Genomic DNA, 24,744 nt, shown 5'->3' with positions numbered 1-24,744 from the left:
CAATGTGACCACCCGAGGATATAGTGAAGAGCTTCCTCCTAATCCTTTGTATTGACACTTGTCACATCCACCAGTCTGTGAGCTGCTACAGACACAGACATAGTCGGTTTTAAAAAGGATGTTACCAGCTGGATGGTGGTGGAGCACCTGTTCCATCCCACAACTCGGGACACAAAGGCAGGCACATCTCTGAGTCTGGGGCCAGCCTGGTTTGCAGAGCAAGTTGCAGAACAGTCAAGACTACACGAAGAAACCCTGCCTCGAAAAAACAAACAACAACAAAACAAAGAGAAAAAAAGAAAGAGGCAGACAGACAAAGAAAGAAAAGAAAGCAAGAAAGAAAGAAAGAAAGAAAGAAAGAAAGAAAGAAAGAAAGAAAGAGGAGGAAAGAGGAAGAGAGAAAGAGAGAAAGAAAAAAGAAAGCAAGCAAGCAGGCTGGCAGAGCAAGGCATGTGAAGCAGGCCAGTAAGCAGCACTCCTCCATGGTCTCTGCATTGGCTCCTGCTCCAGGTCCCTGCCCTGCTGGGGATTTTGTCCTGACTTCCTCTGATGCTGAACAGTGATATGAAAGTGTAAGTTGAGTAAAACCTCCCCTCCCTAAGTTTCTTTGGTCGTGGTGTTTCACTGCAGCAATGAAACCCTAAGACAGACAGACATACACAGGCAGTTGGCACAGAGCACTCAGCAAGTGGAAGCTCTCTCTTCTCCTTGATATCGAGTCACACTCACGAGGGAGGGCATCTGTGATATCCTTTGTCCCTGTATTCAGTTAACAGCAGTGGATAACAGGATTCTCTGGGCCCCCAGACACCCTTCCTTGGGGCGGGGGTGGCTATCTGGAACTAGGGCAGGGTGAACATTGAAAATGCACAGGAAGGCTGAGTCTTACAGGAGCCCCTCCCCAGACCACCCACATCCTTCCCTCTCTCCCTCCCAGCTTCCCTGACCTTGTTTGAAATTTTCCAGGTTTCGAAATTCCACCAGGCTGTTTCCGTAGTAGTAGTTGGTGACATAGATCCTGTCATCTGGAGCTGCAGGGTCCTTCATCCAGGCTCCCTCGTGGCGCCCATAACTGTGATGCTTCACAGGGGGATCCACAGCTCGGAGCGTGCCCTCACAGCTGTCCTCCCGACCTGTAGGGAGCAAAGGGAGCATTTGGTACGCAGAACCACTAACTGCAAGCTAAAACTGTGTGCCAAGTCCACTTGCCTTAGTCAAGGTTTCATTGCCATGAAGAGACATCAATTCCTCTTATAAAGGAAAACATTTAATTGGAACTGACTTATAGTTTTAGAGGTTTAGTCCATCATCATCATGAAGGGAAACATGCCAAGAGTTCTACATCTTGATCCGCAGGCAGCAAAAGGAGACTGCATGCCACACTGAGCATAGCTTGAGCTCAAAACCCACCCCAAAACCCACCCCCACAGTGATACACTTCCTCCAACAAGCTACCTCCTAACAGTGTCATTCCCTGTGGGCCAAGCATTCAGAGGAGAATATCGATTGGGGCCATACCTGTTCAAACCACTGCACCCACCATCTTTGTTTTGTTTTGAGACAGCGTTTCTCTCTCCAGACCTGGCTGTCCTGAAACTCACTCTGTAGACCAGCCTGGCCTTGAACTCAGAGATCTGCCTGCCTCTGCCTCCTGAGTGCTGGGATTTAACGTGTGCATCACTATACCTGACTTATCCCACTCTATCTTAACTCTCTCTTAATGGTTTTGCTGGTGACCTTTGGCCCAAAGCAATGCCTGGTCACTGGAAAACGCATGAACAGTCAGAGGCGGGAACAGATGAGATGCACACCATTCAAAAATCCAGCATCCACCCTATGTCAAAACAAAACAAAAGGGCCCATCTCTGAGAAGCAGAGGGTACAGTGGTGGGCAATAATAGGATTGAGAGATTTTGGCCAAAGCCTCCAAAGTACAGTTTGGCAGAAGGGATGAGTTTGTGGTATTGCCGAGTACTTGCAAACTGAAGCTGAGTGTTGTGCGGGAAATGCCTGTAACCCTTCCATGTGGAGGCCAAGGCGGGAAGATAGCCCTTGCTGTGAATTTGAGGCCATCCTGGGCTGTATAGTGCCAAGTCACTCAAGCTACATAGCAAAAAGGAAGGAAAAGGAAAAATGATGTGCTAAGCTGCCTTCCCTTTCATTCGTCCTTGCATGCAGTCACATGGACTGGTAAGAAACTGTGATACCCTAGGACTGGAGAGATGGCTCAGTGGTTAAGAGCACTGACTGCTCTTCCTAGAGGTCCTCAGTTCAAATCCCAGGAACCACATGGTGGCTCACGACCATCTGTAATGGGATCTGATGCCCTCTTCAGGTGTGTCTGACGACAGCTACAGTGTACTCACATATAATAAATAAATCTAAAAAAAAAAAAAGAAACTGCGATCCCTCTGAACACACGGTTCTATATGTCCTGTTTTCTCCTTCCACTGACTGATGCTCATACCATTCACACCATTAAATAGCCTTTTAATGATGTGACTTCTGGGTCCTGCCAAGCCACCAGACAGCTGTGCCTTTTAATTCATTCAACACCCCCACGCTCACCCAGTGTCAGCTCTGTAGGTTATTTCCAGTTTTCTGACACCAGAAACTGTGTTGGGAGGAAACCACATTAATCACAGCTGTTGTCCACATTGTTTGTGGATCCTTCTGGAAAGACAAGTGTGAAGGAGCTGGCACTTGGGCCGGAGAGAGGAAGAAGGGTCTGAAAGCTTACAATCATAGTCAAGAGCCCTTCAGAAGGACAGATCTGTGGTTTACTGAGGACAGTGTCTACTGTGTGACACGAACTACAGCTATAAACGTGGACATAAAAAACAGCCCAAGAGTGTTGGGAATGTAGTCCAGAGGTGGCAGCTGGAAGCCAAGAGCTTGGTTCTAGCAACTTGAAACCAAAACCAAGCAGACGGGAAAGAGGACGTAGGTTCCAGGTCATATTGTAAAGAGAATCTGTTGCAAATATAATTTGTTTCATAGCTACTTTAAATGTTGGCAGTTATGGGGTTGGGGATTTAACTCAGTAGTAGAAGCGCTTGCCTAGCAAGCACAAGGCCCTGGGTTCAGTCCCCAGCTCCAAAAAAAAGAAAAGAAAATAAAAAACTGTTGGCAGTTATTCTGTAGAGGAGGGCAGACTTCTTCCCTGCAGCCTTTCTTTTTCCTAATAACTCTTTAAAAGCACGTGAGCTGGAAGGATGACTCAGCAGCTGTGCATCCTTGATGATTTGTACTTGGATCCCAGTAGCCTTGTAACAAGTAGGGTATCCCCCACACGCTTGTAATCCCAGCTCTAAGGCATACAGAGACAGGAGAATCACTGGAATTTTCTGGCTTTCTGCTGAGCCAAGAAAACACAAACTACAGGTTTAGGGAGAAACCTTGTCTCAAAAATGGAATAGGAGCCAGGAGTGGTGACACACACCTTTAATCCCAGCACCTGGGAAGGAGAGACAGGCGGATCTCTGAGTTTAACCAGTCTGGTTTACATAGTAAGTAAGAACAGTGTAGCTCTGCCCCTAGGACTAGATAGACTAGATAGAAAGAAGGTCTCTCTCTCTCCCTCTCCCTCTCCCCTTTCTCCTCCTTCCTCTCCCCTCCCTCTTCCCCTCCCCCTTCCCCTCCCTCCTCCTCCTCCCCCTCCCCCTCCCTCCTCCTCCTCTCCCCCCCATCTCCCTCTCCCCCCCCCCCACATACATATGTCTTTTTAAAAAGCTTAAAAACTAAAACTTTCCAAATTGGCCAGGCTAAGGCAGGAATGTATGAGCTCTGTTGATACCCTGTTTAAAAATGACAAAAACTCAAGACAACAGCAAAACAAACAAGCAAGCAAACAAACACCCTCAACAATTTGATAAAGGTGAACATTCTCAGATCAGGAATCTAAGCAGACATGTGTTGGATTTAGTCTTAAACTGAGTTTTCTGACGCTTAGGAGACTCACCTTGGCTGGGGACTTCTGGATGCAAAGGGGGCTCAGTGGGCCAGGGAGTGGTGATAGGGGTTGGGGTGGTGGTGGTGGTGGTAGTGGTGGTTGTAGTGGTGGTGGTGGTGGTGGTGGAGAAATCAGGGGCCAAGTTGGCTCCCTCTGAAGCCTGCAGCCTGATGTCATCATGTTTGGCAGAGTTAGGCTCCGGAAGCTTGGCCTCTGTCTTGGGTGGTAACTTCTCCAGCCAGGAAGCACCTTTGAGGGTGTTGTCTGTGGAGAGAAAACAACTCAGCGTCTATGTCTCCACAGTGCTGATACACGTGTCTGCCACAGACCTCCCTTCTCTTACCATGGAGTTGAAAGACCTCAAACGTGTGGGCTTCCTAGTAAACAGGGTAGGACTTTCTGATCACTCCAACCTTCCCAACTGGCAGATTTTTACTGAGCAAGCCCTCTTGTATTCCCACCTCTGTAAAATGAATGTTATAACCATGGTGTTGATTAGAGGTAAATGCATAGATGACATCTGCACTGATTCTGCAAATACGCGGTGCTAAATGCGAAGTTCTCTTTTCTCCTGAGTTTTACGACATACTTTGTCCACCTCTGTTGTGCCCTGAGCTTAGTCAGGGGCAGAACTTCCTGCTTCAGGAATTGTAGACTTCTTGGTCACCTTCCTGGGGACCTTGACAACCTTGAGCCTCTCTCACCTAGTGTCTGTCACTTCAAGCGAGGAAGGGACGGATACAGCCTGGTCACTTGTAGGCCACAGATCTCTGACCCTTGCTCACCTCCAACACTTACCTCTCTAGCTATGTCTGCACCCTCCCCGTCCCACCAGTGGTTTAGCTGCCCAGGCTTCTCCCTGCCTATAGTTGGACCGGCCAGCCTGACCCCATACCTGGGACTCAGTGGGATCAAACAAAGACACTTTAGTCAGGGAATCCACAGGGACATAGCCTTGGCAGCCTGTCTGGGCAGGAAGCTTGTTCCCACAGCCTTCTTGGCAGAATGAGATGCCCAATGCTGTGCCTGGGCAGTGGCCAGCAGGGGTCAGAGGCCCTGTGTTGTGGCCATCGTGAGCTGGCAGGATTCAAGGACAACAGCTGGCATCAGGGACTAGGGGAGGAGGTTGTACCCTGAAGGGCTAAGAATTAAAGGAGCTTTCCTTTTCCAGTGGTTTTTTTTCTCTTTATGAACGTATGTGTACCCATGTTTGTGTATAGGTGCACACATGTGTGCGTATGTGTGGAAGGCAGAGGACAATGGCAGTTACCGTCCTCAAAAATACTATCCACCTCCTTTGAGGAAACTAGTTAGGCTAGCCTGGCTGGCCAGTGAGTCTGAGGGATCTTCCAGCCTCTGTCTTCCTAGTACTGGGTTTACAAGTGTGTGCTGCTGGGCTGCAGTAGCAGGTGGATCTCTGGAGGCAGCCATCCCTCAACCAGGCCCCGCTCCCTTCCACTCACCAGCGGCAGCCTTGGGCGCTTCCTGTCTGGCCTCCTGTCTGCCCGCCTTGTAGTAGGTGAAGCCTCGGATCACGGCTTGCTGCTGAGCTAAAGCTCGTGGCCTGGCGGTGGGGTGGGGGGGTATTCTGCCCTTGATGGTCTCCTTCTTCAGCTTCTCCACCTTCAGCAGCTTCTCCTTGGGAGGCTTTGCGAGGCTCTTGTCTGAGAAACTCTTCTGTATGCCGCCATATTTATTGAGCTCTTTACCTTGCCCTCCAGCTGTGTCCTGGGAGGGACAGAAATGCCAGACTCAGGTGACAGTAAGCATGATGGGAGTCACAGAAGCTCAGGAGATGGAGAGTTTGTGACGTTCCAGAGTAGAAACATCCACAAGTTGTTTGCCTCTGTTTTTCCACTCAGATTTCCTCAGCAGGTTTGAGACCCAATCTAGTAGATTACATACTCATTCCCAACTCCCGTCCACTTGCTTTGTTGGCTCCTGGGAAGACCTCCTAGCCTTGTTTCTCACTCACTGGTCTTGGTATATGGGAAAGGGAGAGGTTCTTAGGTTGCTTTACAGAGTACCCAGAATGTTCCCCATGTTAGCACCGAAATCCCAGCATTCTGAGCAATTCAGTCCCATGTCGGTCTGGCTATCCCTGAGGAATGCCGTGTCTAACATTTTGCGAGCCTCATTATTTTCACTTCCTACTCCAATGCTCTGAGGCTGGCTTGGCACAAGAACACAGGGCCTGTGACGCCACCCATTGTGAGACAGAAGCTCAGGCAGATAAGGCCTGGACGGTCTCTGACGCCATCTGGGCAGCTGCCAAAGTGAGACTCAGGAGCACTTGCAGAGCTGGCATCTTGCTGAGCAGGCAGCCCGCTCAGGCCAAGGCACAGGCTTCCTCATGCTTGCTTGTGTCTAGGCGGTCCCACTTGCAGTCACCAAAGGTGACACTATCATAGTGTCAGCACAGGAGGCTGCAAGTTGAGGAGGAAGGGCTGGGACCAGTCAGTCACGTAGGCTGGCTACAGCCCTGGCTCAGCTATCCCCTTTCTCCTTGTGTGCCCTCTCCATGTTTCTTCATGTGCCAAGTAGGCAGGGGCCAATTGTACTTGCGGGTTGCGGGATGAACTCATACTGTACGGGAGGAAGTCAAGTTCAAAGGAGTCCTACAAATATCACCAGAAAATGAGGCTACTGGGTCGTGTCCTGCCCCTGGATGACTGATCTGGGGGGGCACTGAAAGGGTGATTACCTACTGCACTCTGTACCAAGTGGCACGCTGAGTGCCATCAGAGGAAGGGACCTGTACATGGGCTGCCTACCCACAGATGCTTGCTTCTTGCTTAGGTCAGTGTGTCTGCCTACAGGGGTGTGCTGGCTATTATTTAACTTGACCCAACCTGGGAAGAGAGAATCTCAATTGAGAAGATGCCTCCACCACCAGATTGGTCTTAAATAAGCAAGTCTGTGAGGCCTTTTCTCGGTTAATGATGGAATTGATGGGGCCTAGCCCACAGTGGGTAATGCTACCCCAAGGCATGTAGTCCAGGTTATATAGGAAAACAGGCTGAAGAGGCCAGTGAGCAGTGTGCCCCTTCATGGCCTCCGCTTCAGTTCCTGCCTTAAGTTGCTGCACTGACTTTCCTCAGTGATGTAGTGTGACCTGAGAGCTATAAGACAAACTAAACCCATTTATTACCCACATTGCTTCTGGACGGGGTCTTTATTGTAGTTATACTTTTGAAGGCAGACTACACCAAGGAGATCTACTGAAACAAGGGTATCTACTAGAACAAGGGCATCTTGTCTGTGCACATATGCTATCCACTATGGTTGAAATGATATTAGTCTTCAAGGATCCCCGAGGTACTGCCCGCTTACCCTGTACTCACCCAGGGGCCCAGCCACAGCAGGAGAGATTAGAAGCAAAGCTATGGGGCTGGGGATTTAGCTCAGCGGTAGAGCGCTTACCTAGGAAGCGCAAGGCCCTGGGTTCGGTCCCCAGCTCCGAAAAAAAAAAAGAACCAAAAAAAAAAAAAAAAAAAAAAAAAAAAAAAAAAAAGAAGCAAAGCTATAGGAAATCTGGCTTACTCTTCTAGGGCCAGGCGGGCAGGTTCCCATAACCTCATTCCTAGTACTTTGGGAACTGGGAGTAAGAGTAAATACCCAGTTTAGGGCCCAGCCACCCCTCTGAGCTGAACCTGCAACTCTGCTCCAGCTTACCTATAATAGCCACAAAGTGGAACAGATACCCTGCACGCCATGGGCCCTCCTGCTGTGCTTTTGGTTAGCCCTCTCCTAAGGCTCCAAACACACCCAAGCCTGTGTCCTCAAGCCTAGCCACCTTCTGTCCCAGTGATCAGAGCCATGGCCTCACCTGAGCCTTGTTGTCGGAGCTTGAGGCTGGGGCACTGGCAGGGATGGCAGCCGCATCCCTCTGCAGCAACTGGAGGCCCAGGTTAGACAGCTCCTTCTTGATGCTCATCATGATGGCTGACTGGTTTTCATAGCTCTTCAGTTGCTCGCTGAGGTGACGTACGCTGTCTTTCACCACCTCGTTCTCCAGGCTCAGGTTGGTCTTGATGCTCTGTGGGATCAAGCAGAGATCCACAGTTATTCCTGGCCTTGTTTCTTCTGAGCTGCCACCCTAGAAGGGAACCCCGACTTGGCCGTGGAGATTTCAGGGGCGTAGCTGTAAGCGGCACTAGTGAACAGGGGTGGAACCAAGCACGCCCTATAAGACCTTGTAGTTAATGAATTTCATTCTTAAGAGAAAATGAATGAAAAATAGGTGACATGTTTATATTAATAAATGAAAAAGATGTGTTTTTCATTTACTAATTTATTTTCATTTATTAAAAGTGTAAAAGATATACACCTCTAATCCCAATATTAGGGAGGCAAAGGCAGGTGGATCTCTGTGAGTTTGAGACCAGCCTGGTCTACAAAAGAAAAGAAAAGAAAACAAAACAAAACAAAAACACCCTCTCATGTTTGCTTATTTCTTTTTTTTTTTAAAGATTTATTTATTCATTATATATAAGTACACTGTAGCTGTCTTCAGACACACCAGAAGAGGGCATCAGATCTCATTACAGATGGTTGTGAGCCACCATGTGGTTGCTGGGATTTGAACTCAGGACCTCTGGAAGAGCAGTCAGTGCTCTTAACCACTGAGCCATCTCTCCAGCCCCTGATGTTTGCTTATTTCTTAGTGATGACAATGTTACATGTTTTTATGGTAGGGACAAATATATATATATATACACACTTATTTTTCAACACTTGGGTTTCACTTAACAGCCTATTTTTGAACAATGCCATATCTGTCCACAAAGCATTCCCTACTCCTTTTTATAAATGCATAATATGTCACTATATGCTTAGGCCATAATCTAGTCAGTCTCTATGGATGGCCCCTGAAAGTCTCTAGTAATCTGTTAATTTAATATTATTGATGTTCAGAGCTGGGTGTGGTATTGCTGGATTGTGATCCCAGCACTCAAACCAAATTATTAAACAGCCAATCAGCAGACTTGGACGGAGCTCTGAGGGACTGGTTTGCCTTTGCAGAGATGAGAAGGGGAAAGGTTGGAGGAAGAGAGTGGGCAGTGTAAGCCTGCAATGCACAGGTAATACTGGGCCAGGAAAAAAGTCTCAGATCTCTTTCCCCAGCTGCCCTGGGGTCAGACAGCCAGGAGCACATACTCCAACAGGTTTCAGATAATCTAAGTGGCTGTGACCTTCAGCTCTGGTTAAATCAGGGGTTAGTCTTCCCTCCTGTGGTACAGGATGCCCAGTTACGGCCTCCCTCTAGAAAGGAAGCTGGGAAAGGAAGTCACGACGCCTGCTCCTGGCAGCTACATGGCCCCAGACCCATGGTGCTCAGCAGTGGCCGGATGCAGGAAATGGGTGGAGGGCAGGCAATGCCAGGAGAGAGGCAAGCCTTGAACCTTCAGCTGGGACCTCCAGGATTGTCCAACTGTTCTTGTACTGAGAGGGTAATCTTGTAGCGCACACAGTCTGTGCAGTCTGAGGCGCTTTTGCTTCTGCACAGGTCATAATGGAATTGTCAAACGGGGGGGGAGGTTTGATCACTCCTGCTTATGTTGTACCAACCCAGAGGCATCACTGATATGGTCCTTCACTGTGAATGGTACCCAGTGCTGTGCAGCGTGGACCCTGATGTTAGCAGTACTCCTTCCATACTACCAAAGAGTATCTCAGCTTGTCGTCCAGCTTTCGGCTTCCTCGGGTCTTGAAAACCCCAGACCTCTTCCCCAAAGGCAGGACTCTGTAGCCTACAGCACTCTTCCCAGCTCCCTGCTGAGTTCTGCTTCCAGTGGCCACCAATGTGAAACAGAATGGCCCAGGCCCCTTTGGATACAGCTCTGAGCCCCTGGCACTGCCCTGCCCTTACCTCCTCCAGCGTATTCATCTGCGAGGCCACCTTCTGGATGTAGGCATGTACTTTCATCAGATCCATGCTGTACAGGGCACCCTCCAGGAGATCCACCATAGACTGCAGCTAGAGGTGGTGGGTGGAGCCGGGAGACAGACGGTTAAGCAAGGATATGAACAGAACAAGCTCTGTACACACCTCCCCTTTGAATGACACACAGGGAACTCCACTTCAGCAAAGAACCCCAGAATCCTAGAACTTCACAGTGGCTACTTGGGCGCCAACCTGCTCATAATCACAGGACAAGTAGCACATTGGATTTCGTTGAGGCATTTTGCAAATATGCACATTTATACTTTCTTTTTTTGAAGAACTAGGAATGAATCTCAAGGCCTCCTACCCACTAGGCAAATACTCCACCATTGGGCACATCCCCAGCAGAAAGAGATACATGTGGGTGATATATATATATATATATATATATATATATATATATATATATATATTAAATATATATGAGATACAGAATTAGATATAAATATATATGAGATGTGTTATATATAATATAATTATAAATATAATGTATACTATAAATCTAGCTTCTTTGTGATGTTACCAAGTCAAATAGGCATTTAACTATTACCTCCCACAATCACCCTTCCGTATGATGGAACCTGGGAGCTCTTCTGCAGATCTGTACTTTGTAACCTGATATCATCCTCTCTGTACACACCTTCCCTTTGAATGACAACGTGGCTGAACTCCAAAGACACCCTATGTCGCCTACAGGCAGTCCTGAACTATAACTGAGAGTGTGGGCATCTGTAAGGCCAGTTTCCTGGCTCCTGAGGGACCCGGTTGAAGCTGACCTTGGTGGGGGCCACATCCTTATTTGGGAGGTCTCCCCTCACGGCCTTGCCTTGTGTAACCTGGTGTAGTGCTGCTGGGGAGTGAGTTTATAATGGGCTACCTGGTCATGAATCACAGGCCTGAAGGCCTGCTTATTTCAATTGATCAGCCCAACCCAAAAAACACGTCTTTTTATTCGCTTCTTTCTTAGATTTTCTTATTTTCCATGTATGGGTGTTTGCATGCATACGTCTGTGCACCATGTAGGTGCTGTGGAGGCCAGCCTAGGGTATTGGATCCCTGGAATTGGAGTCACAGATGGTTGTAAGCTACCATGTGGACGCTGGGAATCAAACCCTGGTCCTACGCAAGAGCAGCCATTGCTCTTCGGCAGGAAGCCATCTCTTCAGCCCCAGTCAGTTAGCATTGAGCTGAGCTCTAGAGGAGGGACAAACTCACAGAGCTATCAGGACAGGACACTCTGAGCAGAGAGAGGATGAGCTGAGGTGAGCCGTGGCCATGAATCTGCTCTGTGAGTGGCGTGGGAACAAACTGCTTGCCGTGACTGTGGGCAAAATCAGCACAGAGTGAGAGAAGAGGTTCTGGATTTTCACTATGTTTTGTAGTCACAATTTTATATGTCTCGACTCTCATAAGACATTGGATTTCAAATTAAGCATGCCTGCTTTCTCTTTCTTTTTGCTTTCCTTCCTCTCTCCTCCCCTGGATAATGCAGGCGAGCTCATTTGTATAGGCTATAGGTCAATGTTAGGTGTCTGCCTCTATCTTATCTCCTGAGACAGAGAACCTGGAAGTTGCCATTTTGTCTACACTGTGGTCAGCAAGCTCCAGTGTCGTCCTGTCTCTGTTCCCATGAGTACTGGGTTACAAGCATGGGTCTCCATGGCAGGCTTTTCTATGGGTTCTGGGGACCCAAACTCAGGCCCTCATGCTTCCCTAGCAAACACTTCCCATCAAGCGCTCTCTCCTCAGCCACTTCCTGTTCTTGTCCCTCCCTCTCCCCCTCTCTTCCCCTTTTCTGCATTGAGGATGGAGCCTATGCACACCAAACAGGCGCTCTACCGCTCAGCTACACTCCCAGCTTCATTTTCCTAAACTCTATTTCTAGAGTGTTTCATGACGTATTAGGCCTTGGCAGACTTGTCTGTTTGTTTCAAGACAGATACCCACTATGTAACTCTGGCTATCCTGGAACTAACTACATAAACCAGAGTGACCTCAAACTCAGAGATCCACCTGCCTCTGCCTCCCAAGTGCTAGGGTGTAACACTACCCTTTGTGTGTGTGTGTGTGTGTGTGTGTGTGTGTGTGTGTGTGTACACAAGTACAGCCCAGTCAAAAGCCAGAAGAGAATGTCAGATCCCTTGCAGTTGGGATTACAGGCAGTAAGCTATCCAACAGGAGTATCGGGAACTAAGCGCTGGTCCTCTGAAGGGGAGCAAAGCAATCTTAACTGCTGAGTCATATCTCTAGCCCAGTAGATATCTGGGTTTTTGTTTTCCTTTTTAATTAGACCTTCACTTCACTACAGATAGTTTCAAAAGCCATGTATATGAGGAAGTGACAGGTAGCCATGGGGCTAAACTGGGGGCTGGGGGGTAGAGTGTGGACCAGAAGGCTGCCTTTGTTACAGCACCACCAACCTCTGTTCAGAATGCTCTCCTATGACTCTCTCAAGCCCAGGCCCAATGTTGCCCCTCTTTGGGGTTCCCATGATCCCTAGCACAATTCCTGGCACAGTACAGAGCACACTGCCATTGCTAGTCAGCAGCTGTGTCCTCAGCCTGGCAATTCCTCAAGGATGAGGCTATAGCTGACCTATGTCCAAAAAGAAAAAGAGGCATTTCTCTTGGCCAGTCTACCCAAAAAAATGGGGCAGTATCCTCTTCTATAAAACCATGCGGTCTAGACCAGATCCTAGCTGTAGTTATTAGCATGATCCAAGGGTCTGATATAAAAAGGTAGGCTGCAAGGCAAGCTCTGTACCCAGGGGATCCTCTTAATTTCCCCCCTGGGATGTTTACACAGAGCCTCCTGCTGAGGGCAGCAGAGCCAACCGAGTGGGAGAAGCCCTGAGCTGTAGGTGGTCTCGTCTGCCCTGCAGAGTCCTACCTGGCAAGGTAACCATCTCTAAGGCCAAGTCTAGACCGCATATACGAACGAAACATTACGTCTGCCATGCTCCAAAATGACCCAAGGGACAATGGGTTGGTGGGAGAACCTCACTTAGTGACCTTGTAGGTGGGTAATGGAATGTAACAGAGAATTCGGGGCTCGACTTTGTCCTGTTATACCTTTCTATGATTTCAGGCAACTTTCATCCCTTCTTTGGGCTCAGAGTCCGCTATGAGTAAAACTGGCCCCGTAAGCTCCCTTCCCAAAGGGTTCCAGCAAGGATGACACGAGGCACTGCTTAGACAGGGAGCCCTGTGCATCTTCACAGTGAGCATGCTCATAACTTAGCTGTAGAAGCTGGGCACGATAGCGCGTTCCTGCAATCCCAGCACTTGGGAGGCCGAAGCAGGAGGATCGTTGCTACAAGTATGAGGTCAGTCTGGGCTACAGTATGAGATCACAGATCCACAAACCAAAACAGGAACAACAGAACCTCCAGTTGTTAGACCATTGATTTGAGAAGAAACCGGGTTGGGGATTTAGCTCAGTGGTAGAGCGCTTGCCTAGCAAGCGCAAGGCCCTGGGTTCGGTCCCCAGCTCCGGGGGGGGGGGGGGGAGGAGAGAAGAAACCAGATTTGCCCCGTTAACTGCAGACAGGCCTTTGGGTTAGATGCCTGGAATCCACAGGCTCTGGGGAGACCCCAGGGAGACACTGCTATCCAGGCACTGCCAAACTGTTAGGAGGCCACTCGGCTTAAAATGTGCTGCTCCTTCCAAGTTTGATAATTTTGGCATCAATTTTTGTGGTATAAAAATAAACTTAAAGTTAAATTTAAAGAAAACATTTTTAACCACACGCTGGAAACAGTTCTCCATGGGTCTCTTGCTTTCCTGTGCATCTTGCGTGCAAATGAGTCAATCATCTTACTTTGTGAGCCATCTAGCTAGAGAGTAGCTTTAGGTTATGAGACAGCATTTTCCTGCAAGGAAAGACACAAGATTAGTTCTCTGGGCTCACGACTCCTCTACCCTGCATCACACTGAACACAGTACACTGGGCACAGCAAGCCAGGGAAAGAGAATGGCAAGGCCCACTATGTTGTGTGTGTCACCAGCATCCAGGGCTCTGTCACTTGTAAATTTAGACAACAAGTAGGGCAGCATCTCAGACCTTTCATAGTTTCTGATACCAAATAGACTAATGCGATGCATGGTTGAGAGAGATTGTAAAGGGGTTGGGGATTTAGCTCAATGGTAGAGCGCTTGCCTAGCAAGCGCAAGGCCCTGGGTTCGGTCCCCAGCTCCGGAAAAAAAAGAAAAAAAAAAAAAAAAGAGAGAGAGAGAGAGAGATTGTAAGAGAAAAAGACTTTCAAAGATATCAGCAGGGGGGCAGAGAGATGGCCTCACAGTTAAGACCACTTCTTAGAGAGGACCTGGGTTCAGCTCTCGGCACCTGTAATTCAGCTCCAGGGGATCTGATGGCCTCTTCTGGCCTCCATGGACAGCGGTCATGCATGTGATGTACTTATATACATATAGGTAAAACACTCGTGTAATTATTTTATAAAGATACGGGCTGGATGGTGGTGGTGCATGCCCTTAATCCTTGCACTTGGGAGACAGACAGAAGTAGGTGGATCTCTGAGTTCCAAGCCGGCCTGGTCTACAGAGTGAGTTCCAGGGCAGCCTGGGCTACACAAAGAAACCCTGTCTCAGGGGAAAGAAGGGGGTGAGGGGCAGGGTATATGGAATATTCTGGCTGTTTGTAAGACCTAACGAAGTGGTCCTTAAGAGAAGAACAAAGGAATGAATGGTTCAGATGCATGATTTGGACACAGCAGGACCTGGATTCAAATCTCAGCCCCACCAAGTCCACTGGTTTCTGGCATGGCACCATATTGTCAGTACTTAGTAAGCTGAGATTGGAGGATCAGAAGTTCAAGGTCATCTTGGGCTACATAGGAAGTTTGAGGCCAGCCTGTTACACATGAACCCCTATCTCAATTAAAGTAACTGAGCAAAAGTAAGCCTGGTATGGTGGCCCATGCCTATAGTCCCTGAACTCAGACAGGCAGAGGCAGGAGGACAGCTGCAAATTCCAGGCTAGCTATCCTAGTGAATATATATCACTATATCCTATATAGTGAATTCCAGGCCAGTGTGGGCAACAGAGTGTGACCTTGACTCAAAAAGCAAGACAGGGGCTGGAGAGATGGCTCAGCGGTTAAGAGCACCGACTGCTCTTCTAGAGGTCCTGAGTTCAATTCCCAGCAACCACATGGTGGCTCACAACCATCTGTAAAGAGATCTGATGCTCTCATCTGATGTGTCTGAAGACAGCGACAGTGTACTCACATACATGAAATAAATAATAAATAAATCTTTAAAAAAAAGCAAGACAGAACAAGCAAGATAATAAAGTGCCCCAGTATTTATAATACAGTTAGGTGAAGGCATATGAAGCGGGCTTCACTCAGGAAGCCGCAGTTTTCCAACCCGAGACACAGACGTCATGGGAGAGCCAGGCTAACGCCCTCACTGTCAGCCTACCTTGAGGAGCTCGGGTGCCTGCTTCTTCAGTTTCTCCATCTTCCACTCGTTCTCACAGGGGTTGAGTGAGGAGGGCGGGGCGGTGCAGGAGCACCGGCAGTCGGCCCCTGAGCTCAGTGTCTCCACTGTGTAGAAATCCTCGACTCGTGCGCGCCCACTTCGCACCCGGCTGCACGCATCCTTGCTCAGCGGTCGCATGATGCATTTGCAGCGGCAGTCAGAGCCCTCCGAGGTCATCCGCACCTGGTCCAGGTCACTGAACACCTGCAGAGGGTGGGCAACAGGGGCTCCATTTGCCAGTGCTGTGAGGGCAGGCCTGGCGTATGGGTGTAGCAGAATGAAGCCTGCTGGTCTCTGGGTGGCACTTAGAGGTAGCAGAGAAGGGACAAGGGACTCAGCAGCAGCATCACAATGACAATTCAAATGCTAATACCTGGTTGTGGCAGGTTTCCAGCAGGTTTCCTTTTAGCTTTCGCCTTTAATCCCAGCACTTAGTAGGCAGAAGCAGGCAAATCTCTGGGAGTTTAGAGGCCAGCCTGGTCTACATGGTAAGATCCAGGAGAGCCAAAGCTACATAGTAAGACCCTGTCTCAAAGACAGACAGACAGACAGAATAATAAGGAGACATGACAGGATTTAATAATTGCCTGGAAAGTAATGTCCAAAGACTTGTGTTCATATCAGCTATGTTCACAATAGTCACACGAGGAAACAACACACTTATCCAGCTACTCAACAGACAGAGACTCCAGCATCTAAATAGGATGAATTGCAGCAGCAGGAAATCAACTCTGAAGGCTTATGCTAAACGAAAGAAGCAGGATTTATGGGGACTGGAGAGATGGCTCAGCTGTTAAGAGCACACACTGCTCTTTGGTCCCCAGCACCCACATTGGACAGCTCGAAAATCTTCTGTAAGTCCAGCTGCAGGCGGTATGACTTCCTCTTCTGGCTTCCCATGGCACCTGTGCTCATGTGCACATACCCCACCCCCATTAGTACTTTTGATTGAACACTCATCATACTCTGGGTGTTGCAATGCATTATATCCTTTGTTGTTGTTCCTAAGTCTTACTTATAAATTATTCCAAGACATTCTAGACCAGTCATCTTAACCCTCTTCACCTTGGTTAGTCTGGAAGTAACATGGCTCATAGCTCTCTTTGCTTCTGGGGACAACATGCAACCACTCTTGAAGCTAGTTCTTCATGTGATTCTTTTTTTTTTTTAAAGAAATTTTTTGGTCCCCAGCTTCAAAAAAAAAGTTTTTTTTTTAAGATTTATTTATCTATTTTATGTATGTGAGTACACTATAGCTGTCTTCAGACACACCAGAAGATGGCATTGGATTCCATGACAGATGGTTATTCTTCTTTTCAGTCCCCCTTTGCCACAAGCTTTTCCATGGGAGCCACAGTGGCAGAGGAAACAGAGAGGGTGCATCATGAAGGTTTTGTGTAGGTTTTGATTCCCAGTATCATGGGTCACTTACAACCATCTGCAACTCTAGTTCTGGGGATCTAATGTCCTCTCTGGTCCTGGGTACTGCATGTACCTGCTGCATAACATCTGTGTGTGGAGATGTGGGTTTTAAGACATGTGAGCTGACGCTCCCTCTCTAACTGCTTTCTACTGCCCTACTCTTATGGTGGCTCAGACTCAGATCCTTTGTGTATATAATACTCTCCTCATAAATGTTCCCTGCTCTCACTATATGGTTCAGTTCATCATATCACATCATAGCACTGCCACCGCCTCCCTCCCTAACCTTGTGTTATTGAATATCTCTTCATTTTATGGCCTTTTCCTTTGTTATAAATTCATACCTGAAACATATCCATATTTTCTTAGTTTCAGCCTCATGTGCAGGGAGGGGGATGAGGAGTGGAGCCCCTAGAACACTTTTCTAGCATGTAGGTTGCCTGGGCTCCATCTTGGTGGGGGGGGGACATTATTTAGAGGCAGGGGCTCGCTCTAATTTCCTTCTGTGCCCACCTACCCCATAAAAGTTCTCTATAAACACCTGCTGCACTTTGCTGGAATACAGGGTTAAAAGTACAGGAGTTAAGGGCCTTAGAGCAGGAGAGATGGCTCCATGATTAAGAACACTGGTTGCTCTTGTAGAAGACCAGGTTTTGATTCCCAGCACCCATATGGTTTCTTACAACCATCTGCAACTCCAGTTCTGATGTCCTCTTCTGGACTCCTTGGGTATTGCATAGACACACACACACACACACACACACACACACACACACACACACACACACGTAGCAGGAAGCTTTCTGTTCCTGTAATCTTTCTTTCTGGATCTGCAAAGTGTGGTCCTGACTCAGTGACTTGTGAGGTTTAGATGAAATATAAAACAAAACAAAACGCCGGAAACCAGGAGCTGGCATATACAAAATGTGCCAGTGGGTGAGCCATTATTAAGATATAAGGAAACAGGCTCAGAGAGGTAACGTCACATGCCTTCGATGTAGAAGATTATCTCTGATATATCATTGTTATCTTTTTTGGTTGACAGCGTCGCACATAGATATGATACATTTTGGTCATTTTCCCCCTATGACCCTTTATCATCCCTTGCTCTCTCCTGCTGAAACCCTTCATCTTCCCAAGCTCCCCTCCTACTTTGGTAGTGTGTGTATGTCTGTGTGTGTTCCACTGAGATTAATGAAGGCCGCACCATTGAAGAAAATCACACCCCCTCCCTCCACAACCATTAACTGCCTATTGTCTCATTGAATGGAGAGGGACCTCAAGAGCGCCTCTTTCTATGTGACTCCCACTGCTTTCCTGTGCCCTGTGAGGTGGTGACCTTCAACAGGTTCTATCCCCACTTCTTCAGTGGCAGAATGGAGGACTCTCAGTATGCAGCCTTCTCAAAGTGGGGCTCACATGAGACATGACCTCAAGCCAGTGGTTTCCTCCTCCTCCTCCCCCTTCCTCTTCAACTCCACCCTTGGATGCAACACACCCTATGACCAAATGTGGCCACTTGTTTCTGGGATACCACCAGCTCTGTATTCTCAGATATCGATGCAGTGAGACACAGGTGCCTTGCATGGCCAAACCCTGGGCTCTGAGCCTTAGCACAGCTAATTCCAGCACAGTCCACAAAAACTCACCCCAGACCTGTGGCTGCTCAGCTATCACCAAAGAAGGAACCATAAGGACACAGGTGAGCCTGACACCCTGGGCCTCAGCTAAGCACTGGGGTCCTAAGGAGAGGAACTGAGACATCTATTTCCTTTCTAGGTCTTCAGATACCTGTTTGAGTCCTGGCGTCTGGCAGGCCCTGAATGGGTGACAGTTGGAGGTGCAGGGGAACTAGACCAGGGAGCATTCTTGACTTCTTTAGCCACAGAGAACCAACACAGCAAGCTCTGAAGCACACTGACACTTTGAGGGTCTCGAGGAGAAGAAAGGTGTCCTTTGTGAAGAAGGTATTGCTGGGAAGCAAATCAGATAGGCAAAAACCAAGCGTGGCTTTTCAGGAGGCCTTGGGAGCGGGTGGGTGGGGAGGTCTCCCTGGCTGGTGATTTCAGGGGTGCAGGGTGGCAGGAGGTGAGGCTTTAGGGCATGGCAGAACTCAGTCTCGGAGGGTACCAGAGTCGGCTGACTGAGGATCTCAGCTCTCTGTGTACGACTGGAATGTCACTCAAGATTCTTGTGCTGAAGGCTCAGTTGCTTGCTGGTGATCCTGGGAGGTGGAATCACAAGGGCTCTGAGCTCATCCATGGCTTAATCCACTGATGGACTCATAATTGGATGGCATTTTTGGGAGTCACTGCACCTCAGGAGGGGGCCCAGTTTGGGGAAGTAGGCCACCGAGGGTGTGCCCTTAAAGAGTGGATCTTTTCCCCAGTCCATTCCTCTGCCCTTCCTTTCCTCGATTTCCTCCTCCCCACTCCTGCACTCTCTGTAGCTTCAGCAGAAACAGAGGAAGTCCACACAATCTGAGCTTACCCTCTCCAACCTGCCATTGTGTTTTGGCAGGCCCAAGTTGGCTGGTGTCTACGGCCAGCCAGGTTACTTGTGCTCATCTGACTGAGCTGACACCTGTGGGCACAGGCTGTGACTGGTGTGATCCCAAGGATACAGGCGGAATGAGAGGTGGAAGTGGGAGTGAGTGCCAGTCCCACACTCAGGGAGGACTGCACTGGGCTCTACAGCGTTTGCAATGGTTACTACAGGGGCTTGGCACCCTGCAGGAGAACTGGCTATCAGTTTCTGTGTGGGCGTGCTGGTCTACTTTTTTTTCCTTTTATTAGCCACATCCTACAGATGAGGAAACAGCCCCCTGAATCATGAAGTGCCAGGTTGGAGAGGGAGAGCCTGGGCTGTATAGATTTCCTCTGTTTCTTCTGCAGCTATGCAGGGGACGGGGAATAGTGGGCGGTGAGGAGAGCTAGAGAGGATGCTTTGGTCCTGCCCTCTGCCCTGGTCCTCTGTGGGTGAAGTGTACTCCAGGGGCTGCAAGCCAATTTTCCCCTGCTTTGTGAACAGTCAGGCTCAGAGGACTATCCATTTCCTGGGCTTCTCTGGCCCCAGAACCTCATCAGAGAGGGAATCACCAGAGAGGGGGTCTCCTAGAGGACCCCCCCAATCTATGGACATTAACCCCACCCACCCAGCAGCTGCTTCCACATCAGATTGCTACATTCCTTCCTCCTCAGATGAGGTGCTATGTCCTGATGGGGGTGGCCAAAGTTCTCACACGCTGGGAGCTGGAAGAAGGCCACTGCTCCCAGGCCCAGGTGCCAGGAATGCAGCAGGGTCCTGCCTCCAGTGGGGTAATGCTGGAGACAGCCAGGCACAACAGTGGAAAGCTAAGTCTGGGCTACAGTCTCAGCACACATAACTCCTTCCTGAGTGGCCTTGAGCCCTCTGAACTTCAGCTCCCCTCTCTGTAAAATGGGGTGGCTATCAATCCCCTCCTGAACTTGTCAATGAAACTGCCAACAGTCACTGTACACAGAGCAGCTGTTCTGGCCCAAAGTAACTGCTAATTTAAGCAATCCGTGTTATATATGCTGCTTCTGGAAGCCCCACCCCCACCCCGGCCTCATCACCTGTTTCTCTTCTCTCTTCGACCTTACCACAACTCCAGGGTACATCAGGGAAGGTTAAAAGCTTGTGCGGGGTCACTCAGCACAGTCTGATGTTCAACAATGTTGTTACAAGGTATCCTTTCTCTGAGTACTTAACGGTCACCAAGCCAAGGCTTCTCCCCAGCAACTGAGCTGGGATAGACAGAGGTCTATACACAAGGATGGCATGAGATCTGGGGCTACCTCCCGGGTGTATCCCTCGGCATGAAAGCTGAAAGTTGCTGTCGAATAGGAAAGTCCCTGCCTCAGCCCCCTGGCCTCTGTGCTCAGTACACACTCCTGCCAAAGCTCCCAGTGGAGATCGTTTGTGCTGCAGAGGCCTTTGGGTATTTGCAGGTTCACAGTGAGACGGATAGTGGGTAGCTTGAGGCTTTGTTTTTTGTTTTTTGTTTTGTTGTTGTTGTTGTTGTTTGTTTGTTTTTGAGAGGAATGGATAAATCTGGCTGGGCTAAGGGAATGTTCTCATAATGGTGGAGCAAGTTGACATGAGGTTTTCAGAGGTGTTACCGTATTTCTCAAGTTTGTACCTTGCCGTCAGCTCCATGACTATAGACTGATGTGTCAGTTATGTATTCCTCTATGCTGATCAATCTTTCAAAATCACCTCCTTTGATGACCCGTGTTGCTCTCCAGCTCCATGGGGAGCTGTTATCTGGGGTTGTACTTGGAAAGTGCAGTGTGATTCTTTTAGGGTGTTCAAATCTATCCCCTGGGGTGGGACCACTAACACTCGGCAGTGACAGCAGAGTGGTGTGTGGTGCTGAATGTAAGATGCTGGGCACGGACCTCGGTCCTGCTATTCTCCCAGAAGGAACGTGGAGCAGGCCCATTTCTTATGGAGAGATGGTGGGTTTTGGCTTGGCCTGACACTGTACCAGGAAGAGAACTCCATTACTCTGTCGTTCTGCTTTTTCTGCTCAGGGGGCCTGCTTCCAATTACACCCACATGCGGAAACTCCAGGAGTAGATCTGAAACAACACCTAAGCCCCTGGGACTGGCCTGCTGGAACATCTGACCTGGCCCAGGAAACCATAGCCTGCTAGGCTAAGCTCCTTCTGTTCTCTTGCTCAGGGTCCCACAGGCCTCAGTCTTCTTTCTTTGCTCAAGCCCCTTCCACCCCTGCACATATGCAGAGAATGAGGTCGGGGCAGCCCTTTCTCAGATGGAGAGACTGGTAAATTATCACTTCCCAGGCGCGTCTGCTGTCCTGCCGTGGTGTCTTGGGACTACCTGCCTGTCCACCCCAGTCTCAATGCTGGGCAGGCATGCAGAAATACCAGGGCAGCTGTGAGTTCCCCCTCCTACTTCGGGTCAGACAAAGCACTTCCTTAGATGGAAACTCCAAATCCTGTTTAGGACAGCCTCACCATAAACATCAACTTAAAATGCAGGGAGACCCAACAGAATACCCGGGCTTCTATAATGGGTAGACGCCTGCCAGGAAGAAGAAACCTGCAGAGGGGCCAAGTTAAAGCTCTAAGAGCCTAAGTTCACTTCAAGTTCCGATGGGGTCCACTTAAGCCCCCCATCCCACCCCAACAAAAACAGGCCAGGCTTGTGGGGGTGGGGTGGGGGGTGGGAAGTTGAGGTTGTTACTGTGGAGAGAGAGAGAGAGAGAGAGAGAGAGAGAGAGAGAGAGAGAGAGAGAGAGATAACAACACTAACAGCTCTGCAGAGCCAGCAGTCTGGCTGGGCTAAGGAATGCAGAGTAAATTCACCCATCACTAGATTTTTATTTTTCCCAGCTGGCTGAAGTGGAGCAGGCCTGGGAGGTGTCTGGGGGAGGGTTGTGCTGGGTCCCCAGCTGCTTTTGTCCTCCCCTATCCACCAGCCCCAGCTTGCCCTGGGACAAGTAAATATACCCCCTTCCCAACCTAGCAAGTGTTTGGCTGACTCACTACATAAACAGGGTGTTGGGTTTTCTTTGTCTTAGCTTCGTTTTGGATGTGAGCCCTCCTTGAGAAGCTCAGAAATGCCCAAGTCTAAATGTCCTTTCTGAGCCACAGAGGGTTGGCTCACTTGTGCTATCTGAGCCAAAGGGGTCATGGATTTTTCAGATAGAGGCACTGAAGTCCAGAGACACCAATCACATTTCCAAAGTTCGCACAGCAAAAGAAAAGCTTTCGCCCTTTACCTACTCATAGGTGGACTCAAGTTCTATTAAAAAACAAAAATAACAAAAAAACAAAGACTGGAATGACATCTGGAGAAGCCTTTGCTGCCCTTCTCCTCAGCAAGCAGATCCCCTACAGTTTCCCTCTAGGCCAGGGGTTCTCAACCCTCCTAACACTGTGGCCCTTTAACACAGTTCACGTTGTGGTGACCCCTCCCCCCCCTGTCATAAAATTTTTTCGTCAATACTTCGTAACAGCATTTTTGCTACTTTTATGAATCATAATGAATCTGATATTCGACCCCTGTGAAAAGTTCATTCGACCCGAGGGACCATGACCCACAGGTTGAGAACCCGCCACTCCAGGTCCATCTTATCAGTTCATTTCTAGAATGCCTTTAAGGGGCTCTGATCTGTCTCAGGTGCTCGCTGCGTCTGTTCTGGGTCTAATCCTGGCCTTTGGGATTCCTGGGGAGCATAGCCTCATCTGTTGGGCAACTACTAAGCACAGTGCAGGTATACCTCGGGAGTCTAGAAATCAACGGTAAAGAGTGAGTACAGAGCCCCCCTCCCCGTGCTTATAATGAATGTGAATGTCTTTAATCTTAGCACTGGGGAGGCAGATACAGTAGGATCTCTGTGAGTTTGAGGCCAGCCTGGTCTACATGTTGTGATTCAGGCCAGCCAGAATTATACGCAGAGATCCTGTTTCAATAAAATGGGGGGGGGTAGGGAAGAAAGGAGGAAGGGGGGAGGGAAGGAGGGGGGAGAGAGAAAGAGAGAGAGGTGTAAAGCACAGCTGACAGGTGAATACAGTATGTGAACTCAAGTCTCACAGGCCAGATTTAGTGAAGAAGGAACTTCGTGTTCCCAGCCTCTCCTGAAAGCCTTGGTCTAAGGCCTACTGTAAGTATGGGAGTCCTTTGGTAACAATTACCCCTACGTGGTCAGCCTTCCATGGAAACTCTCAACCAGTCGCTCTTATTGTCCATTTTTCTCTTGCCTGCCCAGCCCCAGAGCACCTGGGACTTCCCAGCGGGATCCTGAGTTTGAAGCCGGATTTCTGAGTATAGTGACAAGGTCCAAAGCACCTCTTCCTCAGGCTCCAGGACCGAAGTACCCTATTAGAAACTTCTTCCTGCACATGTTCCTTTCTCAAGGCTTTGATTCCAGCAGAGTCCAGACTAAGTCCCAATTCTGATCTCCCTTTCCTTAGTCTCCACTCCCTGCTGAATGCACCCTCCTTGGCAAGCACCCTCAGCCATAGCGCCCCCTCGCGCAGTCACCACCTAGCTGTGCCAGGTTCCAGTACCTTACTGTCGGGCCACACAGGACCAGCCCGAAGCAAAACCAGCAGCAGCAGCACCAGCAGCAGCCTCAGCTGGAGGCATCTAGGCAAGACAGCTGCGGCTTCCATAGCTGTGTGGGCTCCGACGCCTCTGCGCGCGAGTACTGCGAGCTCGGCGCTGCAGCCCAGCTCTGCCGAGGTGGCGCCCCCCCAGCTGGGTGCCCTAGTAGCTCCGCTAGAGGCGGAGCTAGGGTGGAGGGGTGCCCGCCCCTCTTCTCCCCTCCCCGCCCATCCTCTGCAGTCCCGCGTCTTTGCAAAGTGTCTCTGGGAGAGAGAGGACTGTACTAACAGCCTGGCAGTAAGAGAAGTGCAGCCTCACGACGGACTGGGGTCCCGTTCTGTGAAATGAAGGACCTTGCACGTGTCCTTTTACCTTTTTGAGCCCCAGTTTCCCCATCGATAAAAGGGAGAAAATAGTCTCTTTGGAATGGTTGCAAAGTTCAAGTTGTACTTCCAGTTCAGTCCTTGCTCTGACAAAACCATCCTGTCCCCTCTCCCCAACATTTTCGGTTCTAGCCTTTTCAAGGTTCCAACCTCTGCCACATCTTCCATCTTTCTCCTCTCTCTGCTGTGCCGAGAACAGCCCTTTCCTTTCCATCCTCAGCAGAGCATCTGACTTCTCAGTTTCCCAGGCAGCAATTGCTAGCTCCAGGGTTCTTAGGCTTCTGCTGCACCGCGGTGCTTTGTTGGGTCTTTTGAGATCCAATGTAATGAAATCCAGGACAGTATTTCTTAACCCTTCCTAATTCATATCCATATCCATATCCATATCCATATTCTCTCTCTCTCTCTCTCTCTCTCTCTCTCTCTCTCTCTCCCTCCCT

General features: G+C 49.1%; 1 protein-coding gene across 1 annotated transcript in view; it reads right to left on the bottom strand.

Moving 5' to 3' along the window:
- Olfml2a (olfactomedin-like 2A) overlaps positions 1-24,064 on the bottom strand; it is a 29,323-nt gene extending 5,259 nt beyond the window's left edge. The window contains exons 1-7 of the mRNA NM_001106572.2: positions 23,885-24,064; positions 15,342-15,605; positions 9,825-9,932; positions 7,782-7,991; positions 5,416-5,680; positions 3,962-4,216; positions 948-1,133 (exon numbers count right to left, since the gene is read on the bottom strand). Coding sequence (NP_001100042.2) covers positions 948-1,133; positions 3,962-4,216; positions 5,416-5,680; positions 7,782-7,991; positions 9,825-9,932; positions 15,342-15,605; positions 23,885-23,989 — 1,393 coding nt within the window. The 5' untranslated portion in view covers positions 23,990-24,064. The remainder of the gene's footprint in view (positions 1-947; positions 1,134-3,961; positions 4,217-5,415; positions 5,681-7,781; positions 7,992-9,824; positions 9,933-15,341; positions 15,606-23,884) is intronic.
- Between the last annotated feature and the right edge of the window lie 680 nt (positions 24,065-24,744).

This window comes from Rattus norvegicus, chromosome 3, assembly GCF_036323735.1.
Source record: "Rattus norvegicus strain BN/NHsdMcwi chromosome 3, GRCr8, whole genome shotgun sequence".
Taxonomy (NCBI): Eukaryota; Metazoa; Chordata; class Mammalia; order Rodentia; family Muridae; genus Rattus; species Rattus norvegicus.
The sequence above is the reverse complement of the archived record's forward strand: the minus strand, read 5'-3'. Positions and strand labels throughout refer to the sequence as shown.